The sequence below is a fragment of the Talpa europaea genome, assembly GCF_964194135.1.
Source record: "Talpa europaea genome assembly, chromosome: 11".
Taxonomy (NCBI): domain Eukaryota; kingdom Metazoa; phylum Chordata; class Mammalia; order Eulipotyphla; family Talpidae; genus Talpa; species Talpa europaea.
This window is the reverse complement of record NC_140078.1, coordinates 96,676,182-96,701,763: the sequence shown is the minus strand read 5'-3', so window position 1 is coordinate 96,701,763 and position 25,582 is coordinate 96,676,182. Positions and strand designations below refer to the sequence as shown.

Genomic DNA, 25,582 nt, shown 5'->3' with positions numbered 1-25,582 from the left:
AAGGGGCTAGGAGTGGGAGGGGAGGAGGGCACCTGAGGCCTGCTTTTGTGACAAGCCTTAAAGCAGGAAGAAGACTGGCGTTTCAGACTTACCAAGGACAGTGGGTCAGGGAAGGGGAGGGAACTCTGTGGAAAGGTGGCTACAGAAAACTGATCATATGTGGAAAGGGTGGGCTCAGAACCAAAGATGGTATAAAATACAAACCATGAAATAGTTTCTCAACCAACCAAAGGCTCCTGAGACTGGTTCTGTCGCCTCTGAGCAATGAGTTGGGCCAAGGGCCTTTCCCAGCGGTCACAGCAGCCAAGCCCATTCCCCTGCTGTTCCAGGGCTGGGTGGGAAGTCAGCAGGGACCATCCCTCTGGGGCCCTGGGAGCAGCAGTCTGGGGTTGGTCCCAGCTCTGCCAGGGTCACCTGTAGGAAGTCCTAGTCTGGGTTTCTTCAAATACGGGCTACTACTGGGGCTCCCTGGTGGCACACGGGTTAAAGACTCAGCACTAGCAAGCTATAGGCAGCCTGCAGGTACTGAAAGCAGGGCTGAAAGCCCTCACTAAGGGCTTTTGAGCACACCTTGGGCCAAGCAAACTGGGTGCTGAGTTCAAGCTGAGTGACGCTGCATATGCCTGAAGGCCCCAAAACCCCAACCTTGACCTTTCCCTGCTCCCTGCACATTCACTTGGGGACTCAGCTAAGGCAGAGACCCCTCAAGTCTTTACTTCAGGGAAGCCAGGATGTTCCCGCCCCTCTCCTCATTCTCATAGCCCTAAACTCTCTTCTGTAACCTTCCCCAAGGTGCCTCCGGTCCCTCCTGGCCTCTGCCTGGTGCCCCCTGATCTGGATCCTGCCTCCAGTCACCACACTGGCTGCAGGGAGTTTCCAAAGTTCACTCGCTGAGTCACCTCTTCTCAGACCTCTGCACCATCCATGCTGCCCTCAGTCTCCTTCGAGAGGCCACAAGGACCAGACAAGGCTCGGCCACTCTCCCGACACTCACCACCTCAGCCAGCTCTGCCATTTTTGCCTCTGCTGGGAAGACCCCCAGACCCACCTGAGGACACCAAACCCCTGCTGGGTGATGGGCTTCTCCCAACAAGGCTCTGATTCACAAATAGCTTGAGCTAGGGCCCCAGAAGCAAAGGACAGCCGTTGCCAGCCCCCATCCCATTCCCCATCCTGAGTTGACTCCCAGACACTCTAATGCTGACCCCACACTGCCTGGGTGGAGAGTGGGGCACTGCAGCCTCTGCTGGAAAATACAGACCCAGCTCAGAGGCTGAGATTGGACTCACCGAGCTTCCTGGTTTCCCATGGAGTGCTTTCCCCCAGGTCAGCCTGGAGTGTGGGTGTGGGGTGCAGTTGGGCCGGCTCGGCCCTTCCCCCTTCAGCTGGGCCCACCCCTCGTGCACCAGGGTCTCTCCCATGCAGGAATTCTGAACCTAACCCAACCAACACTTCAGTACAGGGAGCCTGGAAGCAAGCTGCAGACACGGAGGCTCCCCTTTCATATAAAAATCTTTAATAAAAATAGCTCTCCTAGAACTGGTCAACAGGAGTGGCAGACTCAAATTTCTGCCACCTGGGCAGGAGGGAGTCAGGCAGGCCGAGCAGGGCCTTGGAGAACCGCGAGCGGTGCCAGCCCACAGGGACATCACTGGCTGCCTACTGACACGTGGGCTTGGGCTCAGGGCTGATGTATCTCCTCAATATTCCAGAGGAGTTACAAATAATTCTTTTTAGAAAAAACTGCATTTTTAAAATGTTGGTCTCTAATTGATCCCCTTCTGCCCTCCTGAGAGAACAGAGCCCTATGAATTAACTAAAGGGCAGTGGGGGTAAAGAACTCCCAGCAGAATTCCAGACCCAAGGAGGATCCCAGCTCAGGCCTAATATCCCAGGAGTTTCTTGGCCTCTTCGCTTTGGGCCTGCAGTGTGGCACTTGCATACTTCCGGAGGAGTTCCATCTTCTTCCTTCGCACAAGCTCCTCCTCGATCTGTGGAAAGCAGGAGTAAGGGGCTCATGTCACTCCTCAGCAAAGTCCTCCAAGCCCTGCCCTCCCAGCCAGAGGGGTCTCTGTGTGGGCAGGCTACGAAGTGAGCCCAACACCCAGAACAGCCCCAGGAGGCCCAGTCTCTCCCACGGAAATGTGAACAGCAGATGTGTTCATCCATTTCCTCTAAGGTGCGTGAAATCATGTCTTCTTTGGCTGCCCCACATTCCTACTGTCAGCATGACAGGAGCCATGCATCAGGAACAGGCTTCCTGGGGGGCAGGAAGGACAAGGAACCCCTACTAAGGCAACTGTGGCCTCTCCCGATAGGCGGGGCGCTGGGCACGTGGACACTCCACCTGCCCCGCATCCAGAGCCTCTCTCATACCTCTTGCTGTGACGGCACTGGGACGTGAGCGATGAACTTCTGCTGCCCATCTTCCCCTCCTTTCTCCTGGCTGCCTTCCTCATCGGACTACAAATAAATGAAATTCCATGAGCAGGAGACTATGGTACCACCAGAAAATGCATAATCAGCAACTGTTTACATGGCAAAGGAGGAGAGAGGGAATTGTGTGTTCAGCTAGAAAGATGCCCAAGATACTAATGGATCAAGCGCAGGCAGCGACAGAGCTCTGCAGACTCAGTGCCACCTGCTGGGTGACAAGAAATAACATCAGTGACAGCAGTGAGAACTAGGGGGATGGAGGACAGCACCGAGAAAGAATATATTTTTACTATGTACTTTGGTTTTTCAACCTTGTATATACATTATCTATTTCATAAAAATTAAATATAAAAAAATTTGTGATTTGTTGAAAAAAGATTACTTCAGAGGTGGCATGTGAGTCAATAGAGATCACTAACAAACTAAGGAAAGAATGGGGCTTTGGACATAGCAGCGAGGCCTGCGGGAGATGGTGGGAGGCTGCTGTTTGCAGTTTCTGTGCCAGATGCCCGGCACCATCCTCTCCCCACACCAGCGTCCAGCTGGAGTGGCCAGAGATCCTCGGAGGGAACTTTGCTACAGACCCTGCTGGTAAGAGTGTGAACTGGTCCAAGCACTTTGCAAAACTGTTTGATTGTATCTACTAAAGTTAAACACATGCCTACCCTATGATGTGGTAATTCCACTCCTCAGTGTACACACAACAGAAATGACAGCATGTGGACAAGCAAGCTGACAGCTGCTCTACCTGTTAGAGCCCCAAACTGAACACTAAACAACGACACAAGACCATTGGACAAGAGAATATGCATGAGTCCAAGAATATGTCAAGTCCAGAAATAGGTAAACGGATGGGTTATTAGAGGTCAGGATAGTGACACCCAGAGGAATAGTAGCAAGTGTCTGGGATGCTGGTCATGTTGCTTCTTCACCTAGTATTTGTACATAGGGAGTTCACCTGGTGAAAATTCATTGCTCTGTACACTTACCACATGTTACTTTATATGGAATACTAAGCAGCAGTAAAAAGGAATGAACTCTTGAAATCAACATTCAGATGGCTCTCAAGGGCACTGTGCCAAGGGTAAAGGCCACCTCAAAAGATGATAGACAGTACGATTCTATTTATAAAACACTTTTGAAATGATAAAAGCATACATATGGAGTTTGCTGAGGGTGAGGTGGGAGGGGAGCAAAAGGGAATAGCTCCAGGTAAAGAACGGTTCTGTATCTTGAAACAAATCCACTCAAGTGAGAAGACACAGAACTCTACACACTCATTAAACCAGTGTCAGTTTCCTGATTGCTATTATCCTATAACTGGGGAAGCTGGGTGGAAGGTACATAGGACCTTTCTATCTTTGCAATTTCTTGCATATCTATTACTGCTTCAAAATAACAAGTTAAAAAAGAAAAACATCTTTTGCTTTCCACTGATTTTATGATAAAGGCAAACCCTCTTCAAGGTGGAGCTGGGGTCCATGCTCATCATACCACTTCCCCTCACACCCAACAGCCCAAGTCTGTGCTCCAATCACAATGGCCTATCGTCTCTCCCACACACTCCCACCTCTAATGCTGCTCCCCTGCCTGGAATGCTCTCCTCTCACCAACTCCTTTTCACTTGGTTAATTCCCCCCCCCCATCTTGCTAATTCCCCCTCATCTTGCAGATCTCAGCTGAAGGGTCACCTCCCTAGGAAAGGTCTCCCAGATTCTCCCTGTCCCCTGTCAATATCTCAGAGTTGCTGTTACAGCTGCCATTTTCCACTGCCTCTATCTACAGGCGATCTCCCTACTGGACTACAAGCTACAAGCAGAACTTGTTCACTGCTGTGCCTCTAGCATGGCCTGGCTCACAGTAGGGTGAATTTAAAAACATCTGTTAAAAATGCAAAAGGATACCTGCACTTAGAGGAAAGTTTTCCTAGGGCATGGCACCACCCACTTCAAATGTCTCATTAACCTCGACTGCTTACCAATCAGACCTGAGCATGACCCTCAGGTCTGCTATTTCCTGTGTGACAATAATGAAGTCACTAAACCTCTCTGAGCCAGCTTCCCTCGTCAAGGTCCTCACAGGACCTGACCCATTGTGCAAGTGCGAGTGGTTCCCTTCTTCTTTTTCAGTTCCAGCCTTGACCTGTCCAGGAACAAGACCTGCACATGCCAGCCCCCACAGAAGAGCTAAGAGCTAGGAGGCACTGCCTGAGAGCCAGGGGTCACACCTCCATGCCCCACCATGACCCTCTGAGTAAATCCCTTCTCTGCTCTAGGTGGATTTCTATCCTTAGAACTAGGGTGTTAAGACTACAGAGAAGCTACTGGCATTGTCATTTAAAAAGAAACGATGAGGTCATGGGGGGCTAAAATGCATATGCTCTCCAATGTGTTTACAAATCCAATTCCGGTATATTCAGGATGGCCCATCTTTAAGAAGCAAGTAAACCCTGGTATAAAGTTTAGTTTACGAAGTGTTCTCCTTTCTGGAAGTCTCCCTGTGAACCCAGAATGTGATCTTCATATACTTCTCCCAGGGGAGGAGGCTGAGGCTAAGTCTGGAGGGGAGGGACTGAACTGGGCTTTGACTCTGACCCTTGTCTAAGAGCCCAGTTCCTTGTTACCATTCCCCAGGGTCCCCTTGAAGCCTGGGTTTCACAGCTTGGAGCACAAGGCAGTGAGTCCGGGGACCTCGCTGCCCACACGGTACCTCCTCCTCCGTGACAGCATAAATGTTGATCTCTTCCTCCTCTTCTTCCTCCTCTTCCTTTTCTCCTCTTGCCAGCCGGGCCTCTCTCTCTGCTTTCCACTTTTCTGCTAATTCAGCTCTGACTGAAAACAAGGGCAAGCAGGTACTGTTAATTCTGGTTTCTAAACAAGCCTAAACACAAAGAAGACAATGCCAAGATATCCCCTCTGCAGTGGACACCCCTCATCCGACCCTGTGGGTGGGAATTGGACGTGAGGGGCAATGTGGTCTTATAACAGCTCTGGTTCGTGAGGCCTCCCTGGTGGCCTAGGGGTTAAGTCTCAGCACTACCACTGAGACAGCCCTCCCTTGGCAAAGTGGCCTGAGTTCGATCCCCAGCCAGGGAACTAACATGGCACAGCAGACCTTTCCTGCTTCATCTGCTGCTCCTCTTGGGTGGATCTGCCTGTTCTGCTCCCCACTCTGTCTCTGGTGAATCCTCTCACTCCCTGCACCTCTGGCCTATACCCAGTTCTTCTACACAAAAATAAAAATCTTACAATAAAGGAATAATTCCTTAAAGGGAAAAAACAGCTCTGGTTTCAAGTGGCTACAAGCCAGCTTTTTAGGGGACATTCCCAGATCTGCCCTCTCCCTTTCACCAAGCTGAGTAGTTTCCTGATATGCCCACATGAAAATGGAAATAGTGGTACAACAAAGAGCTTTGACTCCTGTCCACCTGCTTCCTAGTTCAATGCCCCACATGGGATTATTAGCACTAACTTATCACAGTGAATGCCCACAAAAGACACAGCAAGGTGCCTTGCAGGGGAAGAGTACTCAGAAAGCAACGCTCACCTTTCTCTGTGCTGAAAACCTGTTAGCTATGCTTAAAGCAGATACAAAAGCTACTGAAGTGGGTACCATTTTACCATTTGAAGAAAGGCCAGTGTGGGAATGAATCTAGATGGTGAACTCCTGGTGGACAGGGAGGGTGAGCTCCTGATGGATAAATCAGATGCCGCCTGGTAGCTTCCCCAACCTGCTGCTTCTGACCCAACACAGCCCTGACTGCATCATGGTGATGGGGGTTACCTAAGTGGCGGGGGTCACTTAGGTCATAAGCAAACCATTTCCTGTGAAGACCATCAGCAACAAAGAAAACTCCTTTTTGGCATAAGTAATGTTTAAAAACCCATTTTCAAAGGAGAACGGAAATCAGATGTCATCTAGAATAAAATTATAAAAAAAAAAAAAGAATGAAATGAACTGCCCATAGACCTACGTTTCTTCTCATATTCCTGTTCCAAAGGCACAATAACACCATCATCTTCATCTAGGTAACCGTAGTATTCAAAATCAATGGCCTTCATGAGCTCAGCACGTGTCTTTCTTGGAGGAGGAAGAGCTAAAAGAAACAGTACCACCTTAGTTCAATTTCCTGTCACCGTCACACTCAAGTCTCCTTGCACACTGTTACACAGCCAGAGAGAACACACACTAGGAGACACCAGGGGACAGGCACTGCTCTATATGAGTACCAGGGCACACCTTGTTTCACTGTAATATGCTTTTTTTTTTTTTTTAAATTTCTAAGGTGTCCTTTATTTCCTATTAAGGAAGGCAATGCTATGACATTTTAACCTATAAAAACATACCTGTTTTCTGATTCATATAAAGCAACTTTAAGGCAAACACTATTGAGATGGTCAAAGAAACAAGAATATGGGCTGGGCATTACATGAGACACATGAATTACTGCTAATATCATCAGCTATAATAATGACATAGTAGTTATGAAAAAGTATCCTTCATAAAGGCACACTGAAGTATTTATGGGTGAAAAACAATGTCTGAGATATGCTTTAAATACTTCAAAGAAGAAATGGAGAACAAGACAGAAGAGTTGAAAGAGGAAGACAAAAAGAAAATGAAGAAAAAGATGATGACAAATACAAAGATGACAAATAAAATGAAGATGACAAATGAAGATAAAGGAGAGAAAAACTGTGATATAGAAGAACAGAATTAGCAAAGTGATGAAACTGATGGAAATGTGGGAATTCATTATAATATTCTTTATGCTTACATATATTTTAAATTCCCATAACTGTGTGTGTATGTGCTTGTGCATGTATACTTGCCACCTATGAAAAATTTGTGGTAGAAATCAGGATACAGATTTTTCATTCTCCTCCATAACAAATTTGCTGCTTTGTTTGTTTCAATACAAGAAGTATCCTCTGAGATTGACAGGAGCTTTCTGATCTGTAATTTCAAGATTCCTTTTAGTTTTTGTTCTGTACTCTCTGTGCTCCATTTCTGCCTCATTCTTCTCCAATTTGGTTTTATTTATTTATTTTTAAGATTTATTTATTTATGCATACAAGAACTGGGGTACAGGCCAGAGGTGTAGAGGGTGAGAGGATTCACCAGAGACAGAGGGGAACAGAACAGGCAGATCGACTGAAATACACTGCTGAGGGGAGCAGCGGACGAGGCGGGAGAGGTCTGCTGCACCATGTGCGTTGCTCCCTGGCTGGGGATTGAACTTATGCTGCAGTGGCTGTAGATAGCTTCATAGGTTGCGTCTTAACCCCTTGTGCCACCAGGGAAGCCCTCCAATTTGGTTTTATTCAATTGATAGCGTATTTCTGCCCTCATCTTTGTAGTATCCATTTCCTGAGAAGCAAGCTAGTTTTGAATTTCCTCTAATTGATTAATAGCGGAAATCTTTTCTCTCAAAGCCTTTTCTACCTGGACCTCCAGTTGGGTAATATCCTGAGACAGGATCAACATCTTTGATCCCATGTCCTCCCTTTCTTTTATGATTTCTTTCTTCATCATCTCTTTCCCAAAGGACCTTTTCTTTTGCTGAGATGCAAGTTCTTTTTTAAGTCGCTCTGTCTGTCTCTCAAGTTCATTCTTCAGCTGCTTATACTGGATTAAAGCCTTGGTTCTTTCAAAATTGGCTTCTTCAGTCATTTTCACAGCTTGTTCACCTGCTACTAAGCACTTGCTTCTCTTTGCACCACATCTGTCAAACCGCTCCTTATGCAAACTAGTGCAGACATTAAGTCATCTCTTTCTTTAGTCAATCTTTCGGTGGTCTGCATGTGAACATTATTATGGGTTTTGGAAATAACAGCTTCATGTTGAGCAAATTTCAAACAAAGACCACCGACAGTTAGAAATAGCAGCAGCAAGAAGAGACTCTTTATGCTTTAGTTGCTCTTTAAGATCTTCACATTTTTTCTGATACTCAGCTAAGTCTTTCCTCAAAAAATTCAACTAAGAATATGAGATTTCATTTCTTTCCTCATAAGTAAGCTTTAGCCCCTCTAGTTCTAGCTTCCATTTTTCATCTTGACCACCAGATACAACTTTGATACCTACATTGCCATGGGAAAATGGTCTCTTGGCAGCTTTATCCACCTCAGAATCTTCACCTGTTGTGATCCAAGAATTCTACATGTTTCCAGATGCATCCAGAAGTTTTAGTTCCAACTTCACTGCTTCCTCTTGTCTTTTGAGACTTCAGCTCTTGTTGGAGCCTTTCATTTTGAAGTACAACTACTTGTATCCTATTTTTCATTACAGAGAGTTCCTCTTTGCAGAAATTAACTTCTGCCTCTAAACAATGAATGTATTGAGACTGGTCATTGATGATTGGAACAAGATTATGTACAGTAGGTATACTGGTTTCCTGGTATTCTGATGACCTTAAAGGAAACTCTTTTTGTCCTCTTGATGGTGATACTTCACTTTCCTTAGTTGCTTGTTGGTGCAACAAAGCTTTGAGTTGATAAACAGCATGGCTGTATTGAAGCTCATGCCAGGCAGTCGCAGTGTCCTCATTTCCTACACTGGTGCTGAAAGAAGGCTCCAGTGTATCTTCTCCAAAAGTGACATCACCGTTTTTCAGGGCACAATTCAGTTGGCGAATGCTTCTATTCGCATGGTCCTAGAAACTCTGTTGATATTGCCCCAGAATCTCCTCTAGGGTAGAATTCTCTGGGGACTTCACTGTTGGGAAGGCCTGCTGCCCTTAAGGGAGCTGGAGTTTTTGGAGAGTACCTGTTTACTCTGCATATGGAGTTCCAGGATGTTAGAAGTTCTGCAAACAACTTCTTTCCAGAATTGACTCCTGTTCTCTGAGGATGTACTGGCTTCTGCATATGTTCCCCACTAACCAGGAAAACTTGTTTTCAGCAGTAACTTATTAATGTATAAGCAAAAACACAATTGAGTGCTATTTTCTTGTTCCTTTGTTCATATCTTCAATAAAAAGCTTGGGCTGGGAGAGTAAAAGGCAGAGCTACTCTCGATGGCTCTCCCCAGCCTCCCCCCATTGCAAATTCATTTCAACTCCGAGTCTTCTTTAACGGCAGAGAACTTCATCGGCTGTCCTGTCCACGGCAGTGGTGCCCAAACAGGGTCATAATCCCTGGAGCCTCAAGGAAGGTGCATGTGGTGTGTTCTCTAGCTAACCTCTATAATCATGGGTCACCACTGACCAAGAAGGGATTATCTAAGGTTGGGTAACAAATGGGGCCGAATTCGACTCATCATTATTATATAACCTTTTTAAAATGCCTATTAGGGGCCTCCCCGGTGGTGCAGCAGTTGAGCGCTGGGTTGCGAAGCTGCCCACAGCCTCTGCAGCGCCGGTTCAATCCCCGGCTGCTCCCCGGCCACCGGAGGAGGGTCCCACATGGCGCGCAGACCTCTCCTGCCGCCCCTCAGCAGTGTACTACGATCTTTCTGCCTGCTCTGCTCCCCGCTCTGGCTCTGGTGAATTCTCTCACCCTCCCATGCTTCTGACTGTACCCAGTGCTTGCATAAGTAAATAATTAAAATAAATAAACAAATAAAAAAATAAAATAAAATAAAATGCCTATTAGAACAGAGTGGAGCCACTGTCTCCACTGGCAGCTTAAATGAACTGTAGATTGGGTCATTCAGATCTCTCCGTCGTTCCCAGATGAAAGTATTTTGGATGCAGAAACTTGGGAACGAATTGATGAAGCTTTAAAAAGGCATCATAAACAAGGTATGAAAATTCCTACTACAGTTTTTTAAACATGTACTTTGGTACAAATGACACTGGAACCCTTCTAGCAAACTTTAAAAAAGGAAATTAAACATATATATTATGAGGTACCTGATATTTTCAGCCTTCCATATCTTCAGTACCAGTAAATAAAAGGGAAAATTGCCCTAAAAGTAAAAGCCCTAAAAATAAATGGTCCCACAATAATCCTTTTTAAAAGGAATCAGTTGTTGGTTTAACTTCCTTAGCCAAAACTATAAAAGAACAAAAGACAATTTTTGCAGATGATCCAAAAATGGCTTCTGTATTGATGACCTCTCCGGTATAATAAAAAAGCAAAGGGGAGCTGACCACCAGACATATCAACAGGTCACTTCAGCAGCATGCAGAGTCTGACAGAGCTTGCCTCAACCCAGAAACCCAGATTGGCCTTTCTTGCATATATTGCAGGAGCCCAGACAGTTCCCTTGGTAGACCCAGGCAAAAACTTTAATAATAATAATAAAGGACGAGAGTCCGTGGTGTTGTTGGATCAACTGGGAGGCGCTGTGTAAATACACAAATGCAGACCCAGAGTCCTATGAGGGCCAGACTTTACTAAAAGATAAATTTATGCTACAGGCAGACCCTGATATCAGAAAAAAAATTACAAAAAGTGGCTGTAGGCCCTCAACAATCATTGAAAAATCTCCTGACTCTTGCCACCCAAGTCTTTTACCACAGGGATCAGGAGGAGGCAAAGGAAAAGACCCAAAAGGCCCATACCAAGGTGGAGGCTCTGGTGGCCGCTCTTAAAACCTCAGGGATGGCTTCACAGAGGAGCAAGGGGCTGTCAGTGTGGCCAAAGAGGGCATTTCCAAAGAGATTGCCCTGGCCAAGAGATTGGCTTCTGGATAGCTGGCAGTTGCCTCTAAGACCATGCCCCGAATGTCAGGGTAATCACTGGAGAAGGGGCTGTCCTCGGTTGCAGAAACTGGGGCCAGTCTGCTCCAAACTCTGACGGGACCTGGAGGCTCTAATCGCCCCTGCCCTCTCAAGTTCATCTTCAGAACCTAAGGTCCACCTTGAGGTAAAGGGCCATTTAGCAGACTTTCTGCTGGATACTGGGGCCACATACTCTGTCCTCTAATCTTGTTCCTTACCATTAACATCTAATGGGGTGGCAGTTAAGGGGGTAGACAAAAAAATTATTACTAGATATTTTAACCCCCTTTGGGGCACCTCTGGGATTCCTTTTGTTTTTTTGCATGCCTTCCTAGTGATCCCTGAATGCCCAACCCCGCTTCTGGGCCAAGATATATCAGACAAGGTGGGTGCTTCGCTTTATGTTCCCCAGCCAGAACAGCGGGCTGCTCCCTACGCACCCTTATTTTGCCTGTAATTGTAAAAATTGACCCTTCGGTCTGGTCTGATAGGTCACAGGTGGGGAGAACAGTTTCCAGCACTCCCATTAAAACAAGTTATGTTGCTGTCCCGGGTGCCAGGAGGTAAAAAGTTATTTTCAGTCCTGGACCTAAAAAATGTGGGTTTTTTGGTATGCCCTTACATACAGATTCATGGTTTCTTTTTGCCTTTGAGGACTCTCCAAAATTCATTTACAACTTGCTTGGCCCCCTCACCATAGTCCTGCCTGCCTTCTCTTTGGCCTGTGCGTTCTAAACCTCTTGGTTTTGTCTCCCACAGGTTAAAACCTTCAGCTTGCAGGTATCTCCAGTCCACTGACTATGTATCATGCTCCTGGACAGACCCGCTGCCCTGCCTACTCCGCCCCCTTCCAGCAGGAAGTAGCCAGATAGACCCGATGCCCCCTACCCTCGCGGCAACTTGATGTATTGCTCTTTCTGGGGGAACTAAGAAAATCTGAAATCAGGAGACCTTGGGGAACCATAAAGCTAAAACACAGGCCTATGCAAAACTCCATCTAAAAGCTAGGTCTGCTACATGTGTGGGATGACACATATCATACTTTGGAAAAAAAACTGCACTCTTATGAACATTATCTTCCAAAAGAAAATTTTTGATTCTGCCTGTGTACTTAATCCATATGTTTTGTTTTCATAAAATGTTCATGTTAGTTATAATACATCCTATTCCATGTATCATGTTACTTGTAGTGACTATTATCTGTAAAAATGTATTAACTGGACAAATTGGGAATCTAGTCCAAATATCACATTCTTAATACTAAATCAGCTGGTAGCCACCTGGGTTCCAGTTGAACTCCAGGATCTGCATTTATTGCATTCCTACAGGAGTTGCTGCATTACTTAAAACACCGCACCAAAAGATTCATATCGGTTTTGCCAAAACTAATTACACTTTGCTTTAAAAACAAAAAGGGGGATATGTTGGGAGCCTGCTGCCCGAAAGGGAGCTGGAGTTTTTGGTGAATACCTGTTTACGCTGCATACAGAGTTCCAGGACATTAGAAGTTCTGCAAACAGAACTTCTTTCCAGAATTGACTCCTGTTCTCTGAGGACATACTGGCTTGTGCGCATGTTCCCTACTAACCAGGAAAACTTGTTTTCTGCAGTAACTTATTAATCTGTACAAGCAAAAACACAATTGCATGCTATTTTCTTGTTCCTTTGTTCATATCTTCAATAAACGCTTGGGCTGGGAGAGTGAAAGGCAGAGCTGCTCTCGATGGCACTCTCCCCAGCCTCCTCCCATTGCAAATTCATTTAGACTCTGAGTCTTCATTAATGGCAGAGAACTTCATCGGCTGTCCCGTCCACAGCACTTTGCTATGCACAGAATCAGGACTTAGAGATGGAAGTTACGTGGGGAAAGGTCCACTGTTCTCCCCTCAGAGAACCAAAGGCCTTGGAGTCAGCAAAGCACTTGCCCGCTTCCAGCCGTTGCTGTCTTTAGTGAGCGTTGAACCCAGGCACCAGCTCACAGGGGCTTTTCCCACCCTGTAATTTGCTTCATTGTACTTCACAGTTACTCTGTTTTTTATAGGTCGCTCCCCAGCAAAAGATTACTACTTGCTAAAAACTCACATGATGGTTAGCATTTTTTAGCAATAAAGTGTTTTTAAGTTAAGGATTGTGCATTGCTTTCTTAGAGTACTATTACACACTTAACAGACTATAGTATAGTGTAAATATATATTTTACATGCACTGGGAAACAAAAGCGTTCACGTGACTCACTTTATTGCGGTTGCCTGCAGCCCAACCCCCAGTACCTCCTAGGTGTGCTGCTATAAGTGGACTACCCTCTTTTTAAAATCAGTCTTGCAACTTTTGACCCAATTAGTCCACTTACAAGGAATCTATCTTTAACTGAAAAATAAAAATAACAGCTGGCAAAAAAATCAGAGAAAAGCACCCACATTTTCCTAACTTACAGATGACGATTGGTGACATGTTGGAGTGTATACCCTTCCAGTTTTAGTGGTTTGGGGAGGAAAGGTACTCCTGAATTGAGGTTATGCTGTATGTGTTACTTTGTGGAATATCTGTATGAACGAACAAGATTCAGTATCTACATGAGATGTTGTCTAACTCAGGAATTGTGTAATAAAGCCAATTAGATAGATTAAAAAAACAAAAGGTGAGAAAGTCCTGAAGAAAGTATTTCCAGGCTAAGGATTACTATTCAGAATATGTACACAATTTTTGAAAATCAAAAGGGAAATGAGAACTCAACCAGATTGGTCAAAGCTCTGGTGGCGCAGCAGTTGCGAGCTGGGCTGCAAAGCTGCCTGCAGCCTCTGCAGTGCCGGTTGGATCCCCGGCCACCGGCGAGAGGCCCACATGGTGCGCAGACCTCATCTGCCGCCCGCTGCTCCCCTCAGCAGTGTACTTCAGTCCTTCTGCCTGTACTGTTCCCTGCTCCGGCTCTGGTGAATTCTCTCACCCTCCCACACTTCTGACTGTACCCAGTGCTTGAATAAATAAATCTTAAAAAAAAAAAAAATTCCTTTAAAAAAAAAAAAAAAAGGAGATTTTTAAGATTTTAATGAATTTTTCTTATTAATTTAAGAAGAAAAATTTCAAATGTATGAATATTTCAATTATCAATCTCATTAGAAATCAGGGAAATAAAAATAACATCTTTCACCCATCATATCAGTTTGGCTTATAACTGCACTTCATAAACTATGTTTTACACCAGGGATTACTTGCTTCTTAGAGAGAGTATCTTCTGAATATCCTGGAAGCAACTATAGGTCTACCAAGGGGGAGTGGTTAGTCCATACCATGATACTCTAATCCTTCATACCCACTAACAGGCTTCTAATCCAAGTATGGGAGAAAATCAGGGGCTAGCACAACCCAGGCAGGGAAAGTCTTCACCCCACCCTGATGTTAGCAATGGCACCTCCATCTACCCCTCCTTTGACTATTGGTTGATGTCCTATGGTCACCTTTTAGCGGCACTCAGGGTAGGGCACAGGCTGACACCTGGCTGGCTTGGAGTACTGCCTTCCGCCCGGATGGGCCTATTTTAAGGATGGAACTAAGATCTAATCAAAGTCAACCTGACACAGTTCTAGGAATTTTGCTGAACTGCATGGGGAAAACATCTGTTGCTGAAAGAAGACAAAACTTAAGCTGATGAAGGATGACTAGCCATTATAAGTGCAGAGCTGGACAGAGGAAAACTCGCACAAGCAGGCAAATGGAGAAACATAATGGAGAATTATGGAGAAATGCAACTGGGAAGCAGGCATTCCTGAAGGCAAACTTCCCCCGGGCTTGTCAGTTATACAAGCCAATAAATTTGCTTTTCTGCTGAAAGCAAGTTGGGGTTGAGTCATCTGTCACTTATACTGAAGAGATAAGCACAGAAGTGAATAGAAAAAGGCCTAGAGGAGATCATCCCAAACATAATAACAGCTACCAGTTACGATGCCTCCAGCAGGACCATTGGGATTGGGGAAAAGAGAAGAGTAGGAGGGGGCTGTGCTATTTCAACTATACTCATAAAACTGACTTATGAACTTTCTTGTTAAAGAAAAAAATATACAATTGGAATTTTAAAAATATAAAATTCCATAAATGCAAAAAAAAAACCATAAATGCAAAAAATACTCCACAAAGTAACACACACAGCATAACCTCAATTCAGGAGTACCCTTCCTCCCCACACCACTAAAACTGGAAGGGTATACACCCCAACATGTCACCAATTGTCATCTGTAAGTTAGGAAAATGTGGGTGCTTTTTTCTGATTTTCTGCCTTTTACAACATCTCTGTAAATAAGTTATATTATTTTCATAATGAAAAGCCTAATATTTAAACTGATTTATTTTTAAGCAGTTAATGATACATACAAAACCAGTTTTGGCATAATGAATTTAAAAATAAGAAGAGCTTAATAAAGATAGAATCACACTGTTAAAAGAAATAGAAAAACTGACTGGAAGGAAACAGCACAGAAGGTCATTCTTCTCTATTTTCACACTTCTTCCATGAAGCATTTAGACTACTATTCTAAAAGGCAAAATTAATATTTACTAAAATTTCAGACAAGCAGGTTCCAATTGCTTTTTGGAAGGCCCCAGGTTTGGCTCAAGATCCCCAGGGACACAAAGGGAATCAGCGAGAGAGGGGTGGTACCAGCATGGATTCACAGAGCAACTCCATTTTTCTCTGCTTTTACCTTTTAGGGTTAGTTCCAAGGTTTTACTTATTCTTCAGCTAAATTTTTTTCTACCAGTAAGTACCTGAAACATGAACTTGATTCTGTGAACTTTATGGTCTGCCCTGACAATTTGAGGGAACATCAAAGAGGAAAACTTATTTAGATAGAGACTGGCATGTGCAGAGTGTGGAATCTAGCACCAGTTAATTCTGGGTTCACTTACCAGCCCCAATTATGTGTGCTGGGCCTGTCACTTCAAAGCTGGTGCTTAACTGTTCTCATTTAAAGCCTGGGAACAATCATTGTGACACCACAGGATTCCTGTGCAGCTAACAAATCTTGTAGGAAAAGTTCCTAGTGTGGCACCTACTGTTAATTATTACCAACAATTAGAGGTGAAAATATCAGTTACTTACGTTCTTTTTCGAACAGCTCTCTAACACCAGGCAAATCTTTCGCTGCTCCAAAGTACTTGTAACCTCGATTTCCTGGGACCTCTTTCCCTTCATGATCCAGCATTTTAGGGCCAACTTTCTTATTGGGAAGGAAAGAGACAAAATGGATCTGATCCTTCAACTTACTATTTCCATATTTACAAACATTTTTAAGATAATAATGCTAAATGCAGAAATATGTACACAGAAAAATATCTAGGTACTCTTTAAAAAAAAAATCCGTTAAAAACCAGACTAAATACCTAGCAGGAGGATGAATTAAGTAAATTATATCATAGTCAGTGATGGAATATATTCTACACCTTAAAAATGATGCATGTCGCCGGGCGTGGTGGCGCGCGCCTGTAGTCCCAGCTACTCGGGAGGCTGAGGCTGGAGGATCGCTTGAGCCCAGGAGTTCTGGGCTGCAGTGCGCTATGCCTATCGGGTGTCCGCACTAAGTTCGGCATCAATATGGTGACCTCCCGGGAGCGGGGGACCACCAGGTTGCCTAAGGAGGGGTGAACCGGCCCAGGTCGGAAACGGAGCAGGTCAAAACTCCCGTGCTGATCAGTAGTGGGATCGCGCCTGTGAATAGCCACTGCACTCCAGCCTGGGCAACATAGCGAGACCCCGTCTCTTTAAAAAAAAACAAAACAAAACAAAACAAAATGATGCATGTCATGTTGATTTAGAAAAATGTTTATGAAATGGTTGTGACAAAAGCTTAAAAACACAACCACAGGGGCCTCCCTGGAGGCACAAAGGGTTAAGATGCAACTTATGAAGCTGTCCGCAGTCTCTGAAGCATGAGTTTGATCCCTGGCCGCTGGCTGGCCAGGGAGAAACTCATATGGTACAGCAGACCTTTCCTGTCTCGCCCACTACTCCCCTCAGCAGTGTATTTCAGTCAGTCTGCCTGTTCTGCTCCCCACTGTGTCTCTGGTGAATACTCTCACCCCCTGCACCTCTGGCCTGTACCCCAATTCTTGTGTGCATAAATAAATCTTTAAAAAAATACAATTCAAATACAATAAAAGTAAAGTGATAATGTAAATGACTATTTGTTCACATGAAAATATGTTCTTGACACACATTAAGTGAATAAAGTTTATGGGTAGGGTATGAGCCAATTCCTATAAAAACAAACAACATATGTGCTCAGAAAAAATTCCAGAAAGATAAACAGAAAGTTTAGTAGTAGTTATTTGTGAGTGGCAGGAAAATATACCATATATGTCCTATCACACATAGAACATATGTAAATTTTTAATTTTATAATCTCATATTCTTTTATATTTTGCATAAAAGTATCTATTGTTTATATGCTCAAATTTACCATTTTGAAAAGAAATACAAAATCCAGAACTAAGCACACACAAGGAGCATGATCTTAGAGGCAGCATTCACAGAAAAATGATGGGAGGAAATGCTCAAGCAGTTATACTTAGGTGACAGGTATGTCACTGAATATTGTTCCACATCTTTATATGCCCTGAATTAGTGAATTACCTTTTTTAAACATTATAGTGAAATACACATAACATAAAAATGACCATCTTCATTATTAAGCATATAGTTCAATGGCATTAAACATAATGTCATGCAACCTCAGCACCATCCTTTCTCCTCTCTTCATCTTGTAAAACTGAAACACTAATATAAATGTATCACTTTTATACACAGAAAATTAAAAGAAAATTCTTAAACTTTAAAAAAAAACTCCAGAAAAAAATATGTAAAAATATTACTGTCCACTTTGGGTGGTGGGAAAAAAAAAACCTTACATGTTAATTTTGGAATGCTGCTAGATCACTTTTCCAGGAGGGTTAATGAGTGTCTGTATTACTTTAAAGGAGTTTGACAGGAAACAAAAGCACTACCATAGAACTGCTGAAGGGGTTAAGTGAAAAAGTTCCCAGTGCAGTGGCTGGAACAGAACAGGTGCTCGAAAAATGGGAGTGCCTTTTCTTCTGCAAAGAAGAAATGCTTCCATTTTATAGCAGATATTAAAATGGGAATTAGGCTTTGTTTTAGACTTTCATTAAAGGTGAAAGAACCAGTATGTAAAGAAACTGTACATGACATGTCCCATCAAAGTCCACTGTTTAGAAAGCAGTAGATCTCTTCACAAATGTATAAATAAAGCAGGGCCTGGGGCAGTATTATTCAAAGTCCAGACCCATTGTTCAGTGGATGGGTGAATTCAATTAAGTAGATCATAATCATTTTTTTTAATTAATTTATTTATTTATACAAGCACTGGGTGCAGTCAGAAGCGCGGGAGGAATTCACCAGAGTCAGATCAGGGAGCAGAGCAGGCAGAAGGACCGAAGTACACTGCTGAGGGGAGCAGCGGGTGGCAGGAGAGGTCTGCGCGCCATGTGGGACCCTCCTCCAGTGGCCGGGGAGCAGCCGGGGATTGAACTTCGAACGGGCGCTGCAGAGGCTGCGGGCAGCTTCGCAACCCAGCGCTCAACCACTGTGCCACCAGGGAGGCCCCATAATCATTATTTTTTTTAAAGCCAAAACAAAACAGAATAGGGAATATCAAAGTGTATCACACATACTGTTTTTTCATTTTCATTGTGTACTATATCACATTTTCATTGTGTACTATAACACATTTTCATTGTGTACTATATCATTATATAAAATATGTGTGTGTGTGTGTGTGTTATGATGGGTCATCGTCCTAAAATTTTGAAAGCCTTGGGGCCTCCCTGGTGGCGCAAGGGTTAAGACGCAACTTATGAAGCAATCCGCAGCCACTGGGGCACGAGTTGGATTACTGGTCAGCCAGGGAGCAGCCCAGAGTACTTCGGTCAATCTGTCTGTTTTGTTCCCCACTCTGTCTCGGTGAATCCTCTCACCCCCAACACCTCTGGCCTGTACCCCAGCTCTTGTATGCATAAATAAATCAATCTTTAAATAAAATTTTTTTGAAAGCCACTGTTCTAGAATATTGCATTTATAAGAAAGGAAAGAATAGTGTCCTATCAGGTAAAAAAGTCAACGATATTTGACACAATTCCCAAGAAGTTTAAAAAAGAATGTGAAGGGTTGAATTTTTTTTAAATAAGGGCTTATTCAAGAATACCCGGCTGGTCAAGAGGTGACCTCTCCACCCTGACACCTATGCTGCGCAGTCTTTAAGCCTTAGCTCAGCCATGCTTTTCATGGGTTTCTGTCCACATGCAACAAGCATTTTCCCAGCTTTTTTATCATTTCTTGAATGCCTACTATGTGGCAGGCATGGGCTGAGAGCTACAGGGAATACAAGGCTAGATTGGACCTTCCCAGTCTGCCAAAGAGCTCACTAGCTCGCCCTCAAGAGCACTGGGACTGCTGTGTACTTACTCCATAGTCAGGACCACCGAGCTCCTTTATCCGGACCTCCCAGTGTCCTTTCTCTCTTAGCAGTTTGTTAATTTCATCATTCAGGTCACGAATTCGGAATTCACCTAAACCAGCTAGAAAACAAAAATATTCTTATTAATGCTCTTCAAAATAATACTCAATGTCATATCCTTTAAAATGAATGTTGACACCTACAAAGATAAACAACATAAAATAACTCAAGTAAAAGAAAAACCATCAAGGGCCTCCCCAGTGGCGCAGCAGTTGAGCGCTGGGCTGCAAAGCTGCCCACAGCTTCTGCAGTGCCGGTTTGATCCCCGGCTGCCGGTGAGGGTCCCACATGGTACGCAGATCTCTCCTGCTGCACCCGCTGCTCCCCTCAGCAGTGTACTTCATCAATCTGCCTGTTCTGCTCCCCGCTCTGGCTCTGGTGAATTCTCTCACCCTCCCACACTTCTGACTGTACCCCGTGCTTATATAAATAAACAAATCTTTTTTAAAAAAAGAAAAAAGAAAAACTATCAAAACCAAATAAGCAGAAGGGCAAGGATTAAGAACCAAGTTTCTGGGCCTCCCCTGGTGGCGCAGGTGGTTGAGCACATTGCTGTGAAGCTGTCTGCAGTCTCTGCAGTGCGGGTTCGATTCCAGCCAGCCGGCGAGAATCCCACATGGCCCGGCAGACCTCTCCTGTCTCACCCACTGCTCCCCTCAGCAGTGTATTTCATCAGTCGGCCTGTTCTGTTCCCCGCTCTGTCTCTGGTGAATCCTCTCACCCCCAACACCTCTGCCTGTACCCCAGGTCTTGTATGCATAAATAAATATTTTTAAAAAATCAAATAAAAGACAGGCTAGGGCCTCCCTGGTAGTACAAGGAGTTAAGTCTCAGCACTATGAAACTATCGGCAGCCACTGCAGCATGAGTTCGATTCCCGGCCATGAAGGTAACCCACGTGGAGTAGCAGACCTTTCCTGTCTTGCCTGCCGCTCCCCTCAGCAGTGTGTTTCAGTCAATCTGCCTGTTTTGCCCCTACTCTGTCTGTGGTGAATCCTCTCATATCCCCCGCATCTCTGGCTTACACCCCAGCTCTTGTATGCATAAATAAAATAAATCTTTTAAAAATGAAGATAAAATAAATAAAAGACAGGCTAGCTAGCTTATCATTCTTTTTTTTTTTTTAGGTTTTTTGTTTTTTTTTTTTTTAATAGAGGCATGCTTTATTTATTTATTTATTCATTTGTTTGTTTTGTTTATACATGCACTGGGTACAGTCAGAAGCGCGGGAGGGTGAGAGAATTCACCAGAGCCAGAGCGGGGAGCAGAGCAGGCAGAAGGACCGAAGTACACTGCTGAGGGGAGCAGCGGGCGGCAGGAGAGGTCTGCGCGCCATGCGGGAACCCCCTCCGGTGGCCGGGGAGCAGCCGGGGATCGAACCGGCGCTGCAGAGGCTGCTAGCAGCTTCGCAACCCAGCGCTGAACCGCTGCGCCACCGGCGAGGCCCAAGCTAGCTTACCATTCTGTATTTGAGCCACCTTTTTAGAGATCTCGCCAATGATCTGTGGGGGGGAAAAAAAGGCAATACATTTTCATGACTTTTGAATATGCCTGAAAGCACAGGAAAAAAAATACAAATCAAAATTAGTAATTAAAAATACTTTGAATTCTGGTTTAAGAGTCATTTAGATAAGAAGAAGCAATCAGAAACTTGTTACTTCTACTAAGATCAAATTCCCACAGATTGCACCTGCCGTCTCCATTTCTCAGCTTTGGGTAGCTCAGTACACTCCGAAGCGAGGAAAGGTCTTCGTTCCTACAAAGAAGGAAAATATGATGTTGCTACTATACACATTACAAGCTTTATGCAGCATTCACAACTGATTTAGGCCTGAAGCCTAAAATGTCTAATGATCTAAATATATTTGACGTTCCAGTTCCACATGATCTTCATCAAGCCTTAATCCTCCCTCTGCCATCTCCCCTTAAGAAACAATTACACTGGCAAAAACATTTACCACAGTAGCACTCCATCTGCCCATCTGTGACTATGCAGGTGTCTCTTTTTAACAACACTCTCCCTCTGCAGGGCAGCAGCCTCCTGCCTGCCCATGACCTGTACTGCTGGGACTTCTCTTCACTGACCTCCCTCAGCGGAGACCGCTCTCCTCAAGGCCGCCCTCTTGCAACCATGCAGGCCTCTCTTAGCAAACCTGTCCCTTCTGGGGCAGCTCTTTCTGCCCACTTGTGTCTATGCAAGTATCTTTTACTGTCCTAGTCCTTTTGTAATAAACCTGCTCTTTAAATATAAAAAAAAAAATTCACCACATTGTATCTAGTACAACGAGCACTCAGAAATAACTTAAACGTACAATAAAAAATGGTAAACTAGGTTATACCATTTTGTGGCATATATATACAACCTCAAGAAACGATGGTTATTGGCATTTAGAACAAATGCACATGCATATACATATGTGTGCATGCAAATGTGTACATAAAAGTGCATATTTTTGCATAAATATATATGAAAAAAAGGTACATATATCCATAATATGGCTGTTTCCCATTATTCAATATTAGATAGCGCTGGGATAATAAGGGGACCCAACCATCACATACAGAGAAGCAGCCAGATCATCACACTGCTCTAGCTACAAGGAGATACATCTGGAATATGAGTGTATACTCTTTTAAAGGCCTTCAGCAAGTACAGAAAAGAAATAGGAAGGTAGAGAATTTGAAATCAGCCCAGGAAGTTTTACTGCCTTTATAACTCATGAGGCAGATTTTCACCACCAACCTTCACTTTTCCTTCTTCCAGTTGAGCTTGACGAAATCTTGCTAAGGCCGTCCTACCAGGAAGAGAGAAGAGTCCATTAGATCCTGCTCACAGATTTTTATTTAAAAAGATTTTATTTATTTATATATAAAAGAACTGGGTGTAGGCCAGAGGTACAGGGGGTGAGAGGATTCACCAGAGACAGAGTGGGGAGCAGAACAGCTGGATCTACTAAAATACACTGCTGAGGGAAGCAGCGGATAAGACAGGAGAGGTCTGCTGTGCCATGTGGGTTAGTACCCTGGCTGGGGATCAAACTTGAGGCACAGCGGTGCTAGCACGATAGTGCTAAGACTTAATCCCTATGCCACCAGGGAGTCCCTGCTCATAGATTTCTTATATCTCAAGTTCCTGAATGGGGCAAATCTGCTCATGAGCATAATTAAGTGATGTGTTTTAAGAAACCAGAGAAGTTAAGGATATTTATGTTCCAAGGAACATTATAAGACCATATGTGTACCTGGACACCCAACTACCCATTTTAGTTACACTGCATGTAAGGACTCTGGGAACTAATCAGACCAAGGTGATGAGCAACATGCCCAGATGCCAAGAGACTAGTATCTGTTCCCCAGCTGTCACTCTCACAGCTGGTAAAGAAACAAACAGGCTCAGGTAAACAAACATTAATCCAATACAAGTTCTGGTCAGAAAAAACTAATGGGGTAAACAAATGGGCAAATATGGGCTACTTCTCAAAGGCTCACATACCAAAAGTACCAGAAACTAAAAGAGCTCCAGAGTGATAAGTCTCATAAAATTGGCCAAAACTAAATTGATACTTACATGGCTTTTTCCGCATTTCGGGCCTAAAAGGAAAGAGAAGGGAAGAAAAATGCCCATGTTTAAATTAATTTTATTTTTAATTTACATTTTTAGTAAAAAGTTTTACAAATTTTATAAGGATAGTCACAGCAGAATGCTAGAACTAGTATATGAACAACAGCAACAATGAAAAATCAAAAGATGACCAAATCCCATGGCTCTATATAAAATCTTTACTCCACTCTCCCCACCCTCTAAGAAATGGCTAACTCCAAGTTATCACTCAAAATTTACCTGTTATTCATCCCCAAAGATCTTCTGTGACCCTTTCTTTCCTGCCTGGCTGCTACTCTGGTTTATACCCATCCTGGTACTTTCTGTCCACCATCAGAACTGTCTGTTTCCTTCCAGTGGTATTTGGGAAAGAAAGGTCTCAAGACTGACTTTTACAAAGTGAGTTTTATTAAGAACTGTCACACTAGCGTCAAGTCAATAACCTCTGAAATAGCATCAGGCAGGGAACATGTTTTCTGGGTTGTAGTGTAAGTCAGGAAAGCACCTGCTGAGTGGGGTCTTGACTTTTACTCCCAGCTCTTCCATTTACTATCCCTGAGAAGTAGTCTAAGGCTCACTCTCCATCTTTACAACAGGGATCAACTCTCTTTTCTGATAGAGATGTCATGGTGATTTAATGAGTTGAATACAGGAAGACATTACCTAAGAGTTTACAGATGCTCAGCAAAATGAATTCAATTTAAATCGCCTTTCTTACCCTCCAATGCACACAGGAAAAACTTGGCTAAAGCTTGGTGGGTAAAAGAACACAACATCAACTAATGAATAAAATAAAAAGATTCTTCCAGGGGAAGCTAAGGTTGTGTGTTCTACCTATTTCATTATAGCCACAAATTCCAAATATTTAATTCAGTATTTCTCAAAGCTTAAAACAGCATGGTCGGCACTAGAAATTCGGTCATAGTTCTTCCTTTTAAGGGAACACATAAGAATTCCCTCCATAATTATGAATCAATGTGATAAGGACAGGTATCCAGGATGATGGAAGGCCACAAATATGACTGTGGATGGAGACAGTTACATAGGATACCCAACAACTCCTGTAATCAGAAATATCAAAGTCCAGGGATTCTTCTCCCCTGACAAGGAATAAAGAGATGAGATTCCCTATGCTTGTAAGGGGCAAAAAAAAAAATCAGGCTGAGCGGGGCAGGATGAAGCAATAATTTGGGGCACATCAACCTACACCACGGGTCCATCTAGCCCACTGGTTTCCCTTGTTTTGGGGATCTTGTGCTCATCAGTCAGGTTTCCACTATAACTATAATCTTACTATGGCGTCGTATGCTTCTCTTGGGGCTTTTCACTTGATGAAAATATTATAGTAACCAATATGTATATGCTTATTCTTTTTACCAGCACTATGTGAATGCCCATATTCATATGCCGTGAGCACTTCGAAGGTACAAAGAAGCCAAAGAGCCACGCCAGGCCACAGTGATCACACCCTCGAGCGACACCATGACATTTATTCATCTGATATGAACCACCTACAACGTGCCAGACACGGTGAGACATTAGGTTTAAACAAAACAAACCAATCCCTACCTTCGGCAAGTTTATGTCTTGAGGGGGAGCCCGAGATCAGATATAAATAACCCCAGAAACATACGGTCACAACAGCTGTTCATATCCCCTATAGGACTTGGGGGACAAACTGGCCCGCGCCAGGCACGATGATGGGCGCCAGTCCTTGCTCCTGTTTCCCCGTCAGTAATTTAAAGTGCTTCGTGGAGACCTAGAACACTGCCCCAGATGGTAACGCGGTTTTCGAGGTTCCAGTTTTCCCCTGCAGGGCCTGGCAACTACAGCGAGGCAGGAAGAGCCCCCCAAGCGGCAGCCAAGGCACCCGAAGCCCGCAGGGCTGCCGAGCTGAGCCCCTACACCACAGGGCCCTGGACGGGGCCCGCAACCCTCTCGACGTTCCCGCTCGCCCCCTCCCTCCCTTCCCACCCCACTCACCATGGCGCAAGCGAGGGCGCCGCCCTCCGGCCTCGCGGCCCCTGCCCACGAAGAAGCTTCTCCGCCTCAAGCGAGGCTGACCCCGACAGGAACTGAAGACTCTCACTGACCGTAATGCCGATTTTCCTGTCGGAAGACTATAAGGAAAGGACCGGAAATGAACATGTGACAGGACGAGGGGGAAGAGCAGGAAATGCACGCGAGCTCCCGACGGTGCCTTCCGGTGGTGACCGGATGACGCATCAACGCGCGCGAACGAAGAATGCGGGCATTGGAAGATTGCGCTTGCGTGGAGGAAGTGACCGCCCTCTCAGCGCACCCCGGGGGCCTGGCCTTGCTCTCGCGATAACTAGTGGCATTGCGGAAGCGAGGTTTC

The 25,582-nt window shown here is 44.4% G+C and overlaps 1 protein-coding gene and 1 pseudogene across 2 annotated transcripts in view; both read right to left on the bottom strand.

Annotated features, from left to right (window-relative positions):
• Nucleotides 1–1,883: 1,883 nt before the first annotated feature.
• The window catches only part of LOC311180162 (pre-mRNA-splicing factor ISY1 homolog), a gene marked incomplete at both ends in the record, with an annotated part of 24,321 nt that continues 622 nt past the window's right edge, over nucleotides 1,884–25,582 (bottom strand). The window contains 10 exons of the mRNA XM_084247822.1: nucleotides 1,884–1,991; nucleotides 2,377–2,463; nucleotides 5,146–5,267; nucleotides 6,410–6,532; nucleotides 16,193–16,310; nucleotides 19,571–19,683; nucleotides 21,082–21,124; nucleotides 21,313–21,378; nucleotides 22,366–22,417; nucleotides 25,207–25,343. Of these exons, the coding sequence (XP_084103948.1) occupies nucleotides 1,884–1,991; nucleotides 2,377–2,463; nucleotides 5,146–5,267; nucleotides 6,410–6,532; nucleotides 16,193–16,310; nucleotides 19,571–19,683; nucleotides 21,082–21,124; nucleotides 21,313–21,378; nucleotides 22,366–22,417; nucleotides 25,207–25,343 (969 nt within the window). The remainder of the gene's footprint in view (nucleotides 1,992–2,376; nucleotides 2,464–5,145; nucleotides 5,268–6,409; nucleotides 6,533–16,192; nucleotides 16,311–19,570; nucleotides 19,684–21,081; nucleotides 21,125–21,312; nucleotides 21,379–22,365; nucleotides 22,418–25,206; nucleotides 25,344–25,582) is intronic.
• On the bottom strand, nucleotides 7,717–13,551 carry LOC311179368 (serologically defined colon cancer antigen 8 homolog; annotated as a pseudogene). The gene is made up of 2 exons: nucleotides 13,533–13,551; nucleotides 7,717–9,018 (listed from the first exon to the last, which is right to left on the bottom strand). The product of its transcript is annotated as a serologically defined colon cancer antigen 8 homolog (transcript).